General features: G+C 39.2%; 1 protein-coding gene across 1 annotated transcript; it reads left to right on the top strand.

Annotated features, from left to right (window-relative positions):
* The first annotated feature begins 465 nt into the window (after positions 1-465).
* LOC115914859 (homeobox protein CDX-4-like) lies at positions 466-8,733 on the top strand. Its single transcript, XM_030967671.1, has 3 exons — positions 466-898; positions 5,835-5,980; positions 8,527-8,733. Exons 1-3 carry the CDS (start codon positions 466-468, stop codon positions 8,731-8,733), a joined length of 786 nt encoding a protein of 261 aa, XP_030823531.1.
* The last annotated feature ends 4,983 nt before the right edge of the window (positions 8,734-13,716 follow it).

Genomic DNA, 13,716 nt, shown 5'->3' with positions numbered 1-13,716 from the left:
AATAAAGGTTTCAGACAAGAATGTTAAACATTGCTATAATAGTTACTACGCTAATTTCTTTTTAAAAGGTCGATTTACTTAACTATTTAAGTTACAAATCCAAGCAACTGTTGCATCATCTTACAGGACTGGGATCACTGTTGAATATCAGGGCAGGATAATAGGATAGATAAAAGTTCTCTGAAAGAGAAAGCACCAGAACCAGCAGCAAGGTGGGGTTGGTCAGCCCTTCATTTGAATGTAAATGCAATTATGAGGCAGGCAGTTGGGCTGACGTCAGACAAGATCTTGGTAAACCATTACCACCAGCACCTGGTAACACAGTTGATAATAAAAGAGGATGAAGTAGAAGATTCCAAGCAGAGTGGCATTATTAGAGAAAACCAAACACAAATATTTTTGAGCAGTAAAAGAAGACACTGAGGACCAAGATGTTGTGACGCCGTGTTTACAGTTGGGACAGCCATGTACGTGAGCTCGCTCTTGGAGAAGGAGCCCAGCATGTACCCAGGACCTGCCAGGGCCAACAACACCCTGCCCGTGCAGAACTTCGTGTCTGCCCCAGCCTACTCCGACTACATGGGATACCACCCCGTGGCAGCCCTGGACAGCCACGGGCAGCCGGCGCCCGCCTGGGGCTCCCACTACGGCCCCCAGCGCGAGGACTGGAGCGCCTACGGCCCAGGCCCTTCCAGCGCCGCGCCTGCTGCCCACATCAATGGCTCGTCCCCTGGCCAGGGCTCCTACAGCTCTGCTGACTACAGCTCCCTGCACCCCGCTGCTGCTGCTGCGCCCTTACCTCCTGTAGATACAATTCATGCCCAGCAAATCTCTCCCAACAGCCAAAGGCACAGCTCTTATGAGTGGATGAGGAAAACCGTGCAAACCAACACTGCTGGTGAGTGCAAATTCAACTTCCAACCTCAGAAAGCATCTTCTGCTATCACTGAGCTTAGAAATAATTAACTTTACTTGAAGCACATAGGTTGGTGGGTCATTTATGACATTTATTTAGCCTACTGCTGTTTAATGCAGTTTTAACTAAATTTGTGCTAGTTTCACTTTCTCCCATAAAGGCTTTCTGTGGTTGCTGTAGTGGAATGGCTGATGTGGTCTCAGCTCCAGGAATCCCTGCTGGAACACCCTGTAAAGCATTTTGTGTGATAAACATGATAATCATGTTAAAGTGATGATAATCATGGAAGTGTTATGGAGCAATGGAGCCACATTTAACAGTTACAGACAGAAATACTACATAGTTATTTTGTGCTGCAGGGAATATATCAATATAGAATCAGGTTGATCTTTTTAAACGTTATAGACCTCTCAATAATTATAAAGAAAACCATGTGCTCTGATCTAACTGCAGTGATTATGCAATTTTCTGCAATTTTTCTGCCCAGATTTATTAGGTGAGCACAAATATTCCTAGAGAAGCAATCCAACTCAAACAATCAGCATAGACTATTTTGTTTGCAGATCACATAATTCCTTGGTTAAGCTTCTTTTTAATTTAATTTCACATCAGTTTTCCTTTCCTTACATGCCAGAATTTTCAGCTTCCACAATTACACAATTAAAAATCTTTTTTCTGCAAGTGGCACTCACTGATGTGCCTGTTCTTGCCACAAGCTGCCTGCCAGATGAACGTTTCCATGTATATTCCCAAGGTGGAAACTGGGTGTAGCAAGGTTTGCTGAATCTGTGGTTCAGGTTAAAAGTAATAAGTGTGTGCTAGGGAGCATCAAAGAAATGCTTGGAAAAAAGCAGAGCAATTACAATTGGAGCAATCTTAGAAAACACAGAAAATCTGCACTGCTGCTTGAGACAGAATCCTCCTTCAAATGGTTATTACTCAGGAGCAAAATTAGCCTGGTAATTGTTTCTTAATTATAAAGCAGACACACATTGTTTTGCCTCCATTACTAAATATAAAATGCCTGGTGAACATTAGGATATCACAATGCTCTCCTGCCACTTGGAGCCTCTACAAAGGCCTTCAAAGCCAGGCAGATTCAGTTTGCTGTCCCCCCTTCTGTATACTCATGAAAATCCCAGTAACTTCGTTAACATCATTGGAGATTGCCAGGTGTAGAAGTGATGCAAGACTTGAGTGTAGATTAAATTCAGCTGAGACTACTGAATGTCAATGAGGCAGCCCTGGCTGTGTCATGTTGGCACTGAATTTTCAATGTGTGGCGTTCTTAAAGAATAACATTCTTAAAGTTTAACACACTTAAAAATCTAAATCCTTGCTTTGCACTTGTTGAACAGTCTTGGAAGACCCTGAAAGGTTTCTCATGCACTTGTCCAAAGTTATAAAATATATTTGCAATTCAGAGACACTGTTTTGGGCCTAAATTCATCTCTAGTCTCCAAAGTGCTTACACAGGATTTACTCACATTCTGAAATACTTTATGAACCATTCGGGACAGGTGGAACAGAGCCCATCAATAGCTGCATGTCCTCAGGCTGTGCATTCCTAGAACCCAATCCTTTGAAGTGTTAAAAACAGCCGAGGACTTCACAGAAGTGAGCTCAAGGCATCAACCCACCTTAAAAAAAGAGATAGTGAGAGTGAAGCACAAATGTGGTAATTGTGCAAAACATGAAAAGTACCAGAGAGATTTAGCTTTTGATTGGTGTTTAAAAAAACAAAAACTGGAAATTTTAATCTTCACACAGAAAAAATGTGATAAATGGAAGAGAATTCAAATAAAGTACAAGGCTAAAATTATGCATGTAACTGCTCTGTACCACCTTATCAGTGTTTTCTCTAGAAGAAAACTGACTCGATGCCATTATAACCCCTCTTTGAAACACACTTGCTGTTTTTCCTTATTGCCATAATGTTATTTGGGTTATCAAAGTAGCTACTGGTTCCTCTCCTTCAATGTTATCACTGCTTAATAAAGTTCATTGCTTTAAAATCCCAGAATGACAGCCCTAAACTCTACAAATACATTTCTATGCATAAACATGTGTATGTCCTTAACTCCACCAATGTGTACACACATCAGTGTGTGTGAGCAGAATGGAGTAACAGAAACCACAACACATCTAATTAGATGTGAGAGCTCTTGAAATACTGTCCTAAAGACAGTGGGAATTATTTTGAGTGAGGAGATGTCAGTGGGAATTTTTCCTCCCTGTTCAGACTCTATTAAATACACTACATTCTGATTCAATATTCTTATTTAGCATTTGATTTAAAAAAATGCAGTTGCAGGTAAAGTGAAATTAAAATTTACCTGATCAAGTCAATTTCAGGATAAAACAAGATCAAAGACAGAAGTACTCTGTCCTTTCAACAGATAAACTGTGATTTGAAATGAAACATCCTCTGGCTAAAGGACTGTAGCTGTATGTTCAGAACCAACCCTTGTTTTGCTTCAAACACACAAACATTGCAAATATACAAGGCAATAAGACATTTTTAAAAAATCAAACATGGAAAGTGGGCTTGGTGAAGAGACCTTCCCAGTCAGGCTCTCCAAGTGAGGAAAAGAACATCTAAAGAATTCCTGAGAGTCTGATCCTGCTTTTACTGGAAATCTATGATAAAATCTGCCATCCTCTTCAGTTATGTTGGAGCAGAACTTTCAATTATTTTCTAAACTCTGTGTAATCAACAGGGTAAGATGTGTATTTTCTGAGAGCAAGAGAACCTTCAAAATGTAAAACTCACCGAAAAGGTATCTAAAGGGCCTAGAAAAAGGTTTTAAAACTTCATATGACACTTCATCAGGGAGTGACCCTTCTCAGAAAGAAGGGTCTTTAACAGGACTAAACAAAAGATCAACATGATTTTCATATGTTACAAGCTCAGCCACAGGATTTTTTTCAAAGTATATCCAAGACATTTTATGTCTTTGTTTAAACAAGCTGTGATGTACAAGTAATTCAGATTACAGAACAGCAGAAACATGGCCAGAAAGCAAAACAGAATAGCAGGAAAAAAGGCCAGGCCCCTACTTTAATGCTAATTTATTTTTCTTTGTAAATTAGTTGTGACATCTATTTTCCACTGGCCTACATTGTCTGAGGTTTTGAGGCCTATCTGTCATATTGAGGCAACAGACCCTTTTAACACTTCTCTTTGCTTTGATATGCAGTCTTGTCTCTTCCTTCTCCCTCTTTTCTTCAGGAGTTATATTGCCGGAAAGGGTGATGATTTTCACAGCAAATAAAGAGGCCTTCTCCCAGCTTTATTGTCTTCAGAAGAAATACTCTGTGAATTTTATGACCAAGGGGAATGGGGAAAACTACTCCGTTTCTCCACCCCCTCAAATCATGGTTATATTTGCTGATTATAGTGAGGCCAGAATAACCTTGTTGAATTTTAACTTGTTTTCAAAGATTCCCTCTAAGCCCTCAGTTTACAAGGAACCTGAATATCTATACTATTGTTAGCATTAGAACTATCACTGAGGGCAAATATTTCAAAGCCAATGATTTGTACCATGAAAAAAGTAAACTTAGTTAAATTATTTAGTCCTGCAAATTTAGGCAGTAAAATCTTCTGTGCTGGAAGTTGAAGTGGCAGAGGATTTGGGAAAATATCCCTATTTATGCTTATTTCAGCTATGTCTACCTTCAGATAAAAATATCCCAATCTGTCCTCGGTGTCGGTCCAAAAGTAAAGAGAACTGAGGAAAAAATATTCCTTCATCTATTTCTGTTCCCTTTTTCTTCTGCTAAGATGAAAGCGTCTGACATTTGTTTAGGGCTTGTAAATTCCAAACCAATTGGCTTGTGTTTCTGAATGTGAAAGGGGTTCTTGATAAGATCTCCTTGTCGCTCCTTTGTGTGGCGTGTGCTTCATCTTAACACCTCAATGGATTTTAGGGAACCACTTTAAAGGAGTCTTTGTCCTACAGTTTGTCCCAGAAAACTCACATCAAAAAAAAATGGGAAGATCAGAAGAAAAAAGGAAAACTATCTAGTTGGTTGTTGAAAGTGCAAAGGAGAACAAATAAGTTGAAAACTGATCTCTCTGGATTATTATTACATGAAGAATTGCTTAAAAATTATATTAAATGAGAGATACAGTCTAAACATTTAGTAATGCTTCTATTAACAGTATTGATCCAATATATCTAAGAATATTTCTTTTATACATTAGAGAGAGGGTGATCCTGTAATCCTTTTACAAGATTTTATTGCCTCATCTTACAAATTGTCAAGTACCTCCAACTCTAAAGGGAAGCCCAGCACAGAGTACCCTCAGGAATATCCTACAGGCACTCAGCACCTTGCAAGACTGGACCTTTTTGAAAAAGTACATTAAATTATTATTCAACTTCTAAATTTATCCTATGGCCACAAGAAAGGAAAAACATTTCAACATTTCTAGTAGGACATACCTTTGTGCTACAGAAGCAATCTTTAGAAACTTAGATAAAGAAATAGGCCATGGTACAACTGCACAAATTGTGACTGAAGCTCAGTCTTGAAATCCTGGGTATTTATGCTCTCAGAGACACAGAAGTCACTTCACTGAGAACTGAAATGAAACCCCTTTGAGATTAATATAGCCAGCACCAATTATGGACTGCTGTGAATTATTTAAGATGCTTCAGGGTGTTTATCACTTAAGAGCTTCACATTTAAATATATGTTTACAGAGAGGGGAAATAAAGAGGGGAAGACAATTATGGTAACCAACAGTCTGTTACTTCACCCTGCACCTCTATTCCTCCTCTGTACCACAGCAAACAATCCCATACAAGTGTCCTGTATTTTAATTAATGTCTGGGAAATGCCCGAGATGTTTGCAAGCTGCTATGGAAAATCCAACTCAATATATGAATAATCTTTCTTTTCTAACCAGGTAAAACAAGAACAAAAGAAAAGTACCGGGTTGTTTACACAGATCACCAGAGACTGGAACTAGAGAAGGAATTTCACTGCAACAGATACATTACAATCAGGAGGAAGTCAGAACTCGCAGCAAACCTGGGACTCTCCGAAAGACAGGTACAGAGAGCACCCTCAGCTGTGCCCACAGTGCCCAGGCACTGCCACTGCCAGGGGACAGGGACAGAAAGAGAGCACCCCTCAGCTGTGCCCACAGTGCCCAGGCACTGCCACTGCCAGGGGACAGGGACAGAGAGCACCCCTCAGGAGTGCCCACAGTGCCCGGGCCCTGCCAGGGGACACAGCAGCCACCTCCTGCATTTAACACAGAGAATCCACTACACAGCCCCACAGTTAGTTTGACAGAACCCCCCAGTTATATGGAACTCAACATTAGGAGTTAACTCATACTTTAAAAAGTAGTTATTCTTACATTCTAGCTTGTTAACCAGCTGGAATTTAAACAGTTCAGCTTAACAGGTCTTAGCTATGGTCCCAAGAGTTACAACATTCATAGTTTTATTTCTTCTTGAAATCACACCAAGTAATGGCCAGCAAAAAATCCAAAGCATTTGATATATTTCAGCTGGAAGACAGGAAAGTTAAAACTCAATCCAGTGAGATATCTATGGGGTTTTTTGTTACAAATATATTGCCACAATTTCCACAGGCCACATTCTTCCTCTGTCAGATTTCAGCATATTCAGGGGGGTTTTACAGCTTGGATTTTCAAGTCAGGATCTCTTTTTTGCCACTCATATGTGTAGCCAAGACTATCCATCCAGGGAATGTTCAAGTGCATACTTGGATTGCTGCTCCCTTGGAGAGCAGCTCTGCCTTCACTCCTGTCTAGTACATATTTAATGTCTGTTCTGGATAAAGCCAGGCTCCTGTTGGCCATGTTCATACAGACACTAGAGGAACTCAGGACGAGAATTCCCTAAAATCCCTGTGTGGGAGAGCACTTCTCTCAAGCACAGCTCTGCAGTGTGTGGAAATAATAACTGCTGGATCCAAACCTCCAGAATTTCAATGGTTCTGCTACAGCTGGAGGAGAAGGGCAGATTTGGTGATACTGAATTAGTCATCTCATTTAAAAACCAGATTATTGCCCTGAAGTAAATATTAACTAGAGATCTTTCTTCTTAGAATTTTACAAGCTTTTGTTCTTTCTAAATATACACATTCAGGTCTCTTAAAATGTTCCTCTTTCAGTGGCCTCCTCTGATTCTGCACTCAGTCTGTGGAAGAGCAGGGAGCAGAGAGGGACCAACAGAGGCTGGAAGTGTAGGAATGCAGAGACAATCAGTGGTGTTTTAGGATCAAGCACTGGGATTTTACAAACATATTTTAGTGCCCAGACCCAAACAGTACAGAGTGCACTGCACAGACTGTGAGTGCTCCCAGGCAGGAACAACAAAAACCAACTTTATCATGGATGGACTAAGTTTGTCACACAGTGGGATAGAGCTGCACTGGAAGATTTTCAGAGAACTGCAATTATGAGAGATTTGCAACCTCCACCTTAAAGTTCTGCAAGCTGGCTGATTTAGAACACAGACATGGCTGGACTCCCCAGTGAGCCTGCAGAAAATCAGCAGTTTTCTTTTACAGAGCTGCTGCTCCTAATGCCACCCCTTTTTTACCTGTAAAGTTCCTTCAAGTATAATACAGACAAAATACATAACTGATCAGCATTTCCACAGGACAGACAAAGCTAAATGCCTCTTCATGCCAATACCAGCAAGGTAGTAAAAAATAAATATAAATCACTGAGATTTTTAATACAAAGCAAGGGTACAACTTTCTATATTGTATTGTATTCAACACACCTTAAAGGCTGTAACAAATACTGTGAATTAAGAACACACTTAGCAAGCAGGAAAACACAAACAGAAGTTCCTCCTCATTCACACTTTCACATAAGGAAAGAAAATAGAAATACTTAAAGTAGATTTTAAACAGACAAGTGTTTCACCTGCACAATGAGCCTGGGAAATGGACTGTCTTTTAAGTAATGCTGATATATCTATTTATACACATACCAGTATAAATGTATCTGTAAAATACATGTTTAAATATATATTCCAGTAATAAACACAGTCAAAGCTTTTAAATACATAAGAATATATATGCACACAAAAATCACTCACAACATAAATGAAAAAAATAACCCTCACTGCTTGGTTTTGAATTAATCTGTAACATAGATAATAAAGAAATCTTCACAATTAATCCATAATTGCATCTTCCTAAATTATGACAGTGGCAAAGCTGAAATGATGAACTCTGTGGCCTGAGTCTCAATGAGTTCATGGATTTCTGTGTTCCTAAACAGAACGCAATGTGTTCACTTTACACCAAAGGCCCAAGAAAAAAAAGAAATCAAGAAAAAAATCAATTTTCCATTGGTTATTATGCCAAAAATTAATACAGAATAATGCAAAAACTTTTCACTGCATAGATTCAGTATTTTGTTTGTGGAGGGTTTCTTGGTTTGGTTTTAACTTTGGCGCTTTTCTTCCTCATGGTTTTTTGTTTCTTTGCTTTGGGTTTTGGGTTTTTTAAATTGTGTTTTTGAACCTACCTACATTTCCATCGCTATGATTACTGTAAAAGGTTTAGCAGCAGTTTGAATTAATCAGGTATCATTTCTTATGCCCCAGGTGAAAATCTGGTTCCAGAATCGCCGAGCAAAAGAGAGAAAAATGATCAAGAAGAAAATCTCGCAGTTTGACGGCAGTGGGGGCTCAGCTCAGAGTGACTCTGGTTCACTCAGTCCAAATGAACTGTCAAATTCTCTGTTCCCACCACCACATGGAATAAATGGATTACAGCCTAATGACATTCATCAAGTCATAGTTTCAGAATGAACAGAGGGAAAAAAACAAAACAGGAAAAAAAGAAAAAAGCAAGAATGGATTTCTCCACCACTGCCACCCCTCACCTTGGAAACTCAACTTCCCAAGGGACCATTTTCATTTATCTGCCTTCAGAGTGCTGATTTCTAAGCAGGAAATCTGAGCCCATAACCAAAATATTTTAATTATTGCAAAAATCTCAGGGATTTTATGCTGCTAAGATTCACTTCTTGGTATCTTTGCTAGCAGGTAATTTGCTTCAGACACTGACACAAAGAATGATACAGCTGAAGATTCAGTACAGGTAGTTCTAGTCTGATGATCCATATACACAGAAAACCAAGAGAACTGATTATAAAATAGAGTCCTATTGCAGAAGATATAACTATCTGGGTGTGATTGGTTTGTTCCATTTATATAATTAGAGGAAACTGTAGATGTTAATAAATATTTACACTTAAATGGACTGAGAAAGATGCTACTTTTTGAAAACAGCAAAACCATTTAAAACACTTTTAAATGCTCAAGGAACATAATAATGTTGCTATACCAACATACTGCATTTAATTAAATAACACAGATCATCTCTGTCCTATGGAATTGTATTCAAGCAACAGTTACAGACAGAGAATATACCAAACCTGCCAAGATTTGTTCCACTGTAAGAAATGCAGCAATTTCTCATATACATTAGGAAATGCCAGAAAATTGGAAGACAAGTATTACCTCAATCTTCTAGGATTGCACATATTATTGCTCAAAAATCCAAGCACAAATGGAATGGAAACAGAACTGTTACTACAAGCAAACCACCAAAAAGCAAATAAAGAATTTGCTTGATGTCTTTAAAGATTGGAAGTGAAACAGGAACAGTCTCAGGCCACTGATTTTATCCCTGACACTTATTTGGGGCTGAAGACAACAACTCTCCCAAAGTAGCTGAGAGGGTATTTTGAAACTGTCACCTGCAGCTGAGCAATCACAAAAGAAATGTTCACTTCATGGGCACTCCTGAAAGAGCACAAATTAAGGACATGATCACAGTGGGGTTTGCTTTAATTACTGCTCCATGTTGGCAGGTGAGAAGGTAGCAATAGTATCTGAGAGACAAGTGATGAGTCTGGCAAAAGTAGAAAGAAAACCCAAAGCACTAAAAAAATCCCCAAGCCCTTCATAGTACTGTTCTTTGGAATTTCTTAAGATGACCTTTTTGCAAGTATAGAAGTAAACAGCTCTATTGGGAAGATTTATAATTCCTGAAAATGTCAAGGGAGGCAAAAGTAATAAGGGAAAAAAGCAGAACACAAACAGAAAACAGCATCATGAAAATCACGCATCACATATTTCAGCAACATCAAACTCTTGCTCTCAGAAACAGCAGAATAAATTCTGCTTTTCTTTGTGTCAATGAGTATCAATAATGCACTGAACACCATGGACAGGACTTGTCAAAGCTCTCAGCATCTGGATTCAAAACACTAGATAGCAAATTTGAGGATATGCCTCATGATTCCCTGTTTATTTTACAACAACTCTGGTAGAGTAACTCCATGAAAGCAATTCTGTTGGCAGTTACAAGAATAACACTCATCAGAACTAAATTCTGAATTTTATCTTTGTAGACATAAATGTCTCAAATTAAACTAGGAAGAAATGCTGTAACATAGATTAAGACCTTACTGTAAACATCTTGTGGGTGGTTCCCCAATATATTTTCTTGTCATCTCCTATCATATGGTTCAAAGAAATGGGTGTATTCTAATGCAAACAAACTGTAAACAGAAAATCTTGTGTACATAAATAATACTAAAACTCAGCCCGATGAGAAATTGAGCCTACATCTGCTTGGCTTTAACTGAGGATCTCCTAAATCTGCTCACTGATGTTCCATTGGGATCACAGGGACATTATAGGAGCAAGAGCACATTGTGGAACAGGCACACACAGAGCTGGTTCTGTTCACACTCACAGAAATGCACATGTGACACACACAAGCCTTTTTTCTCTATTCTTCAGTCAAATAAATCCGGATTTTTTTCCTTGGGAAAGGAAGTTTCCCCTGTTCCATCAGCCCCTCTACCTGGGTTGCCCTTCTATACATGAAGGATGTAGAGGATAAAATAATCTCTCAGGAAACTCAGATATACAAGAAAAAAGGGAAGTGAACCATTACCTCAAATCAGCAGACAGGCCATTTCTATGGAAACCAGGAGAGGGCTTTTGTGAGGCTTAGCAGTGGCACAGAAATGGAGAGAAAGAAAACTTCTGGTTTTCAGATTTTTTTCTCGAATCAGTTTTTATATCAACAAGGAGGAATGGCAAGCACAGCTATAACACACAACACACCATTCATTATATTTGTGTATTAGAAATGCATTGCTTCAGATTTCCCTCCTCATTTATGATAAAATTGAAATGAAACACAGATGTTGACCAGGGTCACATTCAACATATTCAAATCATCACCTTGCAGACTCTAACCAAGCTCCAGGCAGTCAGGAAAAACCACCCTGCCCTGACAAACTGCTCAGAGGAGCCACTGAAGGCACTGACTGCACTCAGAACAAGCACAGCTGATAGAGGAATCACTCTAAACGAGCCCATTTTAGATGTTTTTAGAGTTGGAATGGGATACAAAGCACCTCCTCTGGCATGTTTAATATCAGTCTTGTCAATAAAAACTGTTTCTCTTTTTCATTATCTTAATCCTGAATTTTATCCATCAGATGTGTTTTAAATGTATCCCAAGCATATCTTAATAAATATTTAGGAGAAATTCTCTTTCATCTACTAGAAAATTATCATCTCTAAGCCTACAGAGTGGATCAGATTATCTTCTCTGACTACAGTTATGTCAAGAAGTGATTCCCCTTATCTGTTGCTGTGCATAACTACCCCCAATATGGACCATAATGTCCCTTTCAACCTAAGTGCAGTGGCACAGCTGTTTCTCAAAATAATCTAAGGAAAAAAATGTTAAACTCTTTCAGACTAATCAGGATATTTTTTAGTAAACTCCATCAGAGAGTGATTAACTGCAGTCAGAGTATCAGCTCAGAAGGCTGAGAACCCAGTGTCCTGGTTTAGGGCAAATTTTGGAGAAACCTTTGAACTGGGATTTTTTTTAGAGAGCAAATCTAAGTGGTTCTTCTTTTAATTGGTTTGGGAAAAGGTTTCTTTGGATAAAAGTGGAAAAACCCTATTTATTTAATAGGTAAAGTATTTACTAGCATAAAAAATGAACAATACAAAACAACCAAACTTCTTGCTGTTTTGAAGACATGACAAATGTAGAAAGTCTTTGTTATGAGGTGTAGCTCAGCTCACTTAGTTTGTTATCAGTCCCTCTACTGCTGGAATGCAGCATCTTGGGCCTGGTGGCCTCCAGGTGTGAGCTTTTGGTGTTTTTCTGGGTTTTTAGCCTAGAGTAGGTTTGAATAGTTCTAAGAAAAAGAAAAACCACAGTTTGGGAAACTTCTCTGCCTTAGCTAGCAAAAAAAAACTCACTAAAAAGCAAAGGAGAGCTCTCTCCTGCTGTCTACTGCAGCCAACACAGTCTAGAAGCAGGCTGGGGAGCAAGTGCAGCTTCTTCTTTCTCCCTTTGCTCTCTGAACTAGTTTTAGAGGTGCAGAACTTAATATCTAGCATGAACAGACAGTTGGGGATACAAGCATCATAAAGTCACCTCAGGACAGCCAGAGAGAGGGGAAAATGGCAAGCAGCTCAAAGAAAATCCTTACCCTGCCTCTTGCAGGCTTTAGATACTTTATCAGACTGCAGCTATGCCATGAGCCAGAAAACATCATCCCAAACCAAAATATAAATTGAGCACTTCATGCTGGCACAGTTCAAAGGGCCATTAAGGACTCCAGGCCAGCCTGGCAGGAGCCCATGGGAACACGAGATCAGGATGTGCTCTTGGATGGAGGCACCACAGACAAAGTTCTTGCATTCCACCCCCATTTTCTAGGCAGCTGTGTTTGGCTCTTCAGCATTGCTTCTGTGAAGGAGAAACTTCAGCAGATGTGATCAGCCCCTGTATTTAAATTTGTATTTACATGGATGAAACACTAAAGGCTGTAAACAACATTTTTCAATATTTGTCTTTCTTCCTTTGAAGACTGCTCTAGGGATTTTAGTTATACTCTCCCTTAGCACTGTTAAGTAATTAAAATAATAATAAATCAAATGCCATCCTTTGCACCCAGTGGGTCTCTTCCCCAAGCTCTCCAAGTTTCCTGGTTTTCACTGTAAATAGAAAGCCATCAGTATTTGAATTCAGCTGATTGACAGGTGGTTCCAGGTTGCAAGGTAGTGGAGCCCCTTTAACACCATGCTGATATCAAAAGAAAACACTGCCATCACACAACTGTCTAATTCCAGCAGGCAGCAAATCCCTTCTGACATTTATCTGAATCATCTCAATTCTTATGAGAATCCTGAGAGGTGCCAAAGCCTCGGCAGAACTGCCCTCCTCAGTCCCACTGTCCAGAAGTGCTTCATCAAGAAGGGCCTCTGGCACAAACTGCTCCTGCTGACACTCACTGTAGCACCACAGTAAATTTGCTTTAGTAATTAGCTTCTAAATATTGATCAGTGGGAGAAAATAAAGAAAAATACAGATGTGCCCTTAGTTACAGATAGCTTAGACTAGAAATGGGAAAGTACCTCATTATAAGATATTTACAGTATCAGTTTACAAAGTCAGAATAATTTAAACCCCTAATTGGTTGTTTGAAGTAGTCATCCTGGCCAAAAAAAACCCCAAAAACCCTGGATCAGAAACTTGACAGCCTCTTGAAACTTAGATGATTTTTGAAGTTTGATACATCAGGCATTTTCAGTATAGGCAGCACAGAGCTGCAGACCCCTGCACAAAGCCAAAATCCTTCCAGACACTAGAATATATTTGTATCACAAAATCAGTTTCATTGAATCTCAACACACAACTCTTGGCTTGCCTTTCTTCAACAAAAGAATATACCAACATTTGCC

Source organism: Camarhynchus parvulus, chromosome 4A, assembly GCF_901933205.1.
Source record: "Camarhynchus parvulus chromosome 4A, STF_HiC, whole genome shotgun sequence".
Taxonomy (NCBI): Eukaryota; Metazoa; Chordata; class Aves; order Passeriformes; family Thraupidae; genus Camarhynchus; species Camarhynchus parvulus.
The sequence above is the reverse complement of the archived record's forward strand: the minus strand, read 5'-3'. Positions and strand labels throughout refer to the sequence as shown.

Bases quoted from the DNA above. Each gene is read 5' to 3' on its own strand.
- LOC115914859 (XM_030967671.1), top strand. From the start codon at position 466: ATGTACGTGAGCTCGCTCTTGGAGAAGGAGCCCAGCATGTACCCAGGA. The intron at 899-5,834 runs GTGAGTGCAAAT...TTTTCTAACCAG, and splicing joins CGTGCAAACCAACACTGCTG to GTAAAACAAGAACAAAAGAA. The intron at 5,981-8,526 runs GTACAGAGAGCA...CTTATGCCCCAG, and splicing joins TGGGACTCTCCGAAAGACAG to GTGAAAATCTGGTTCCAGAA.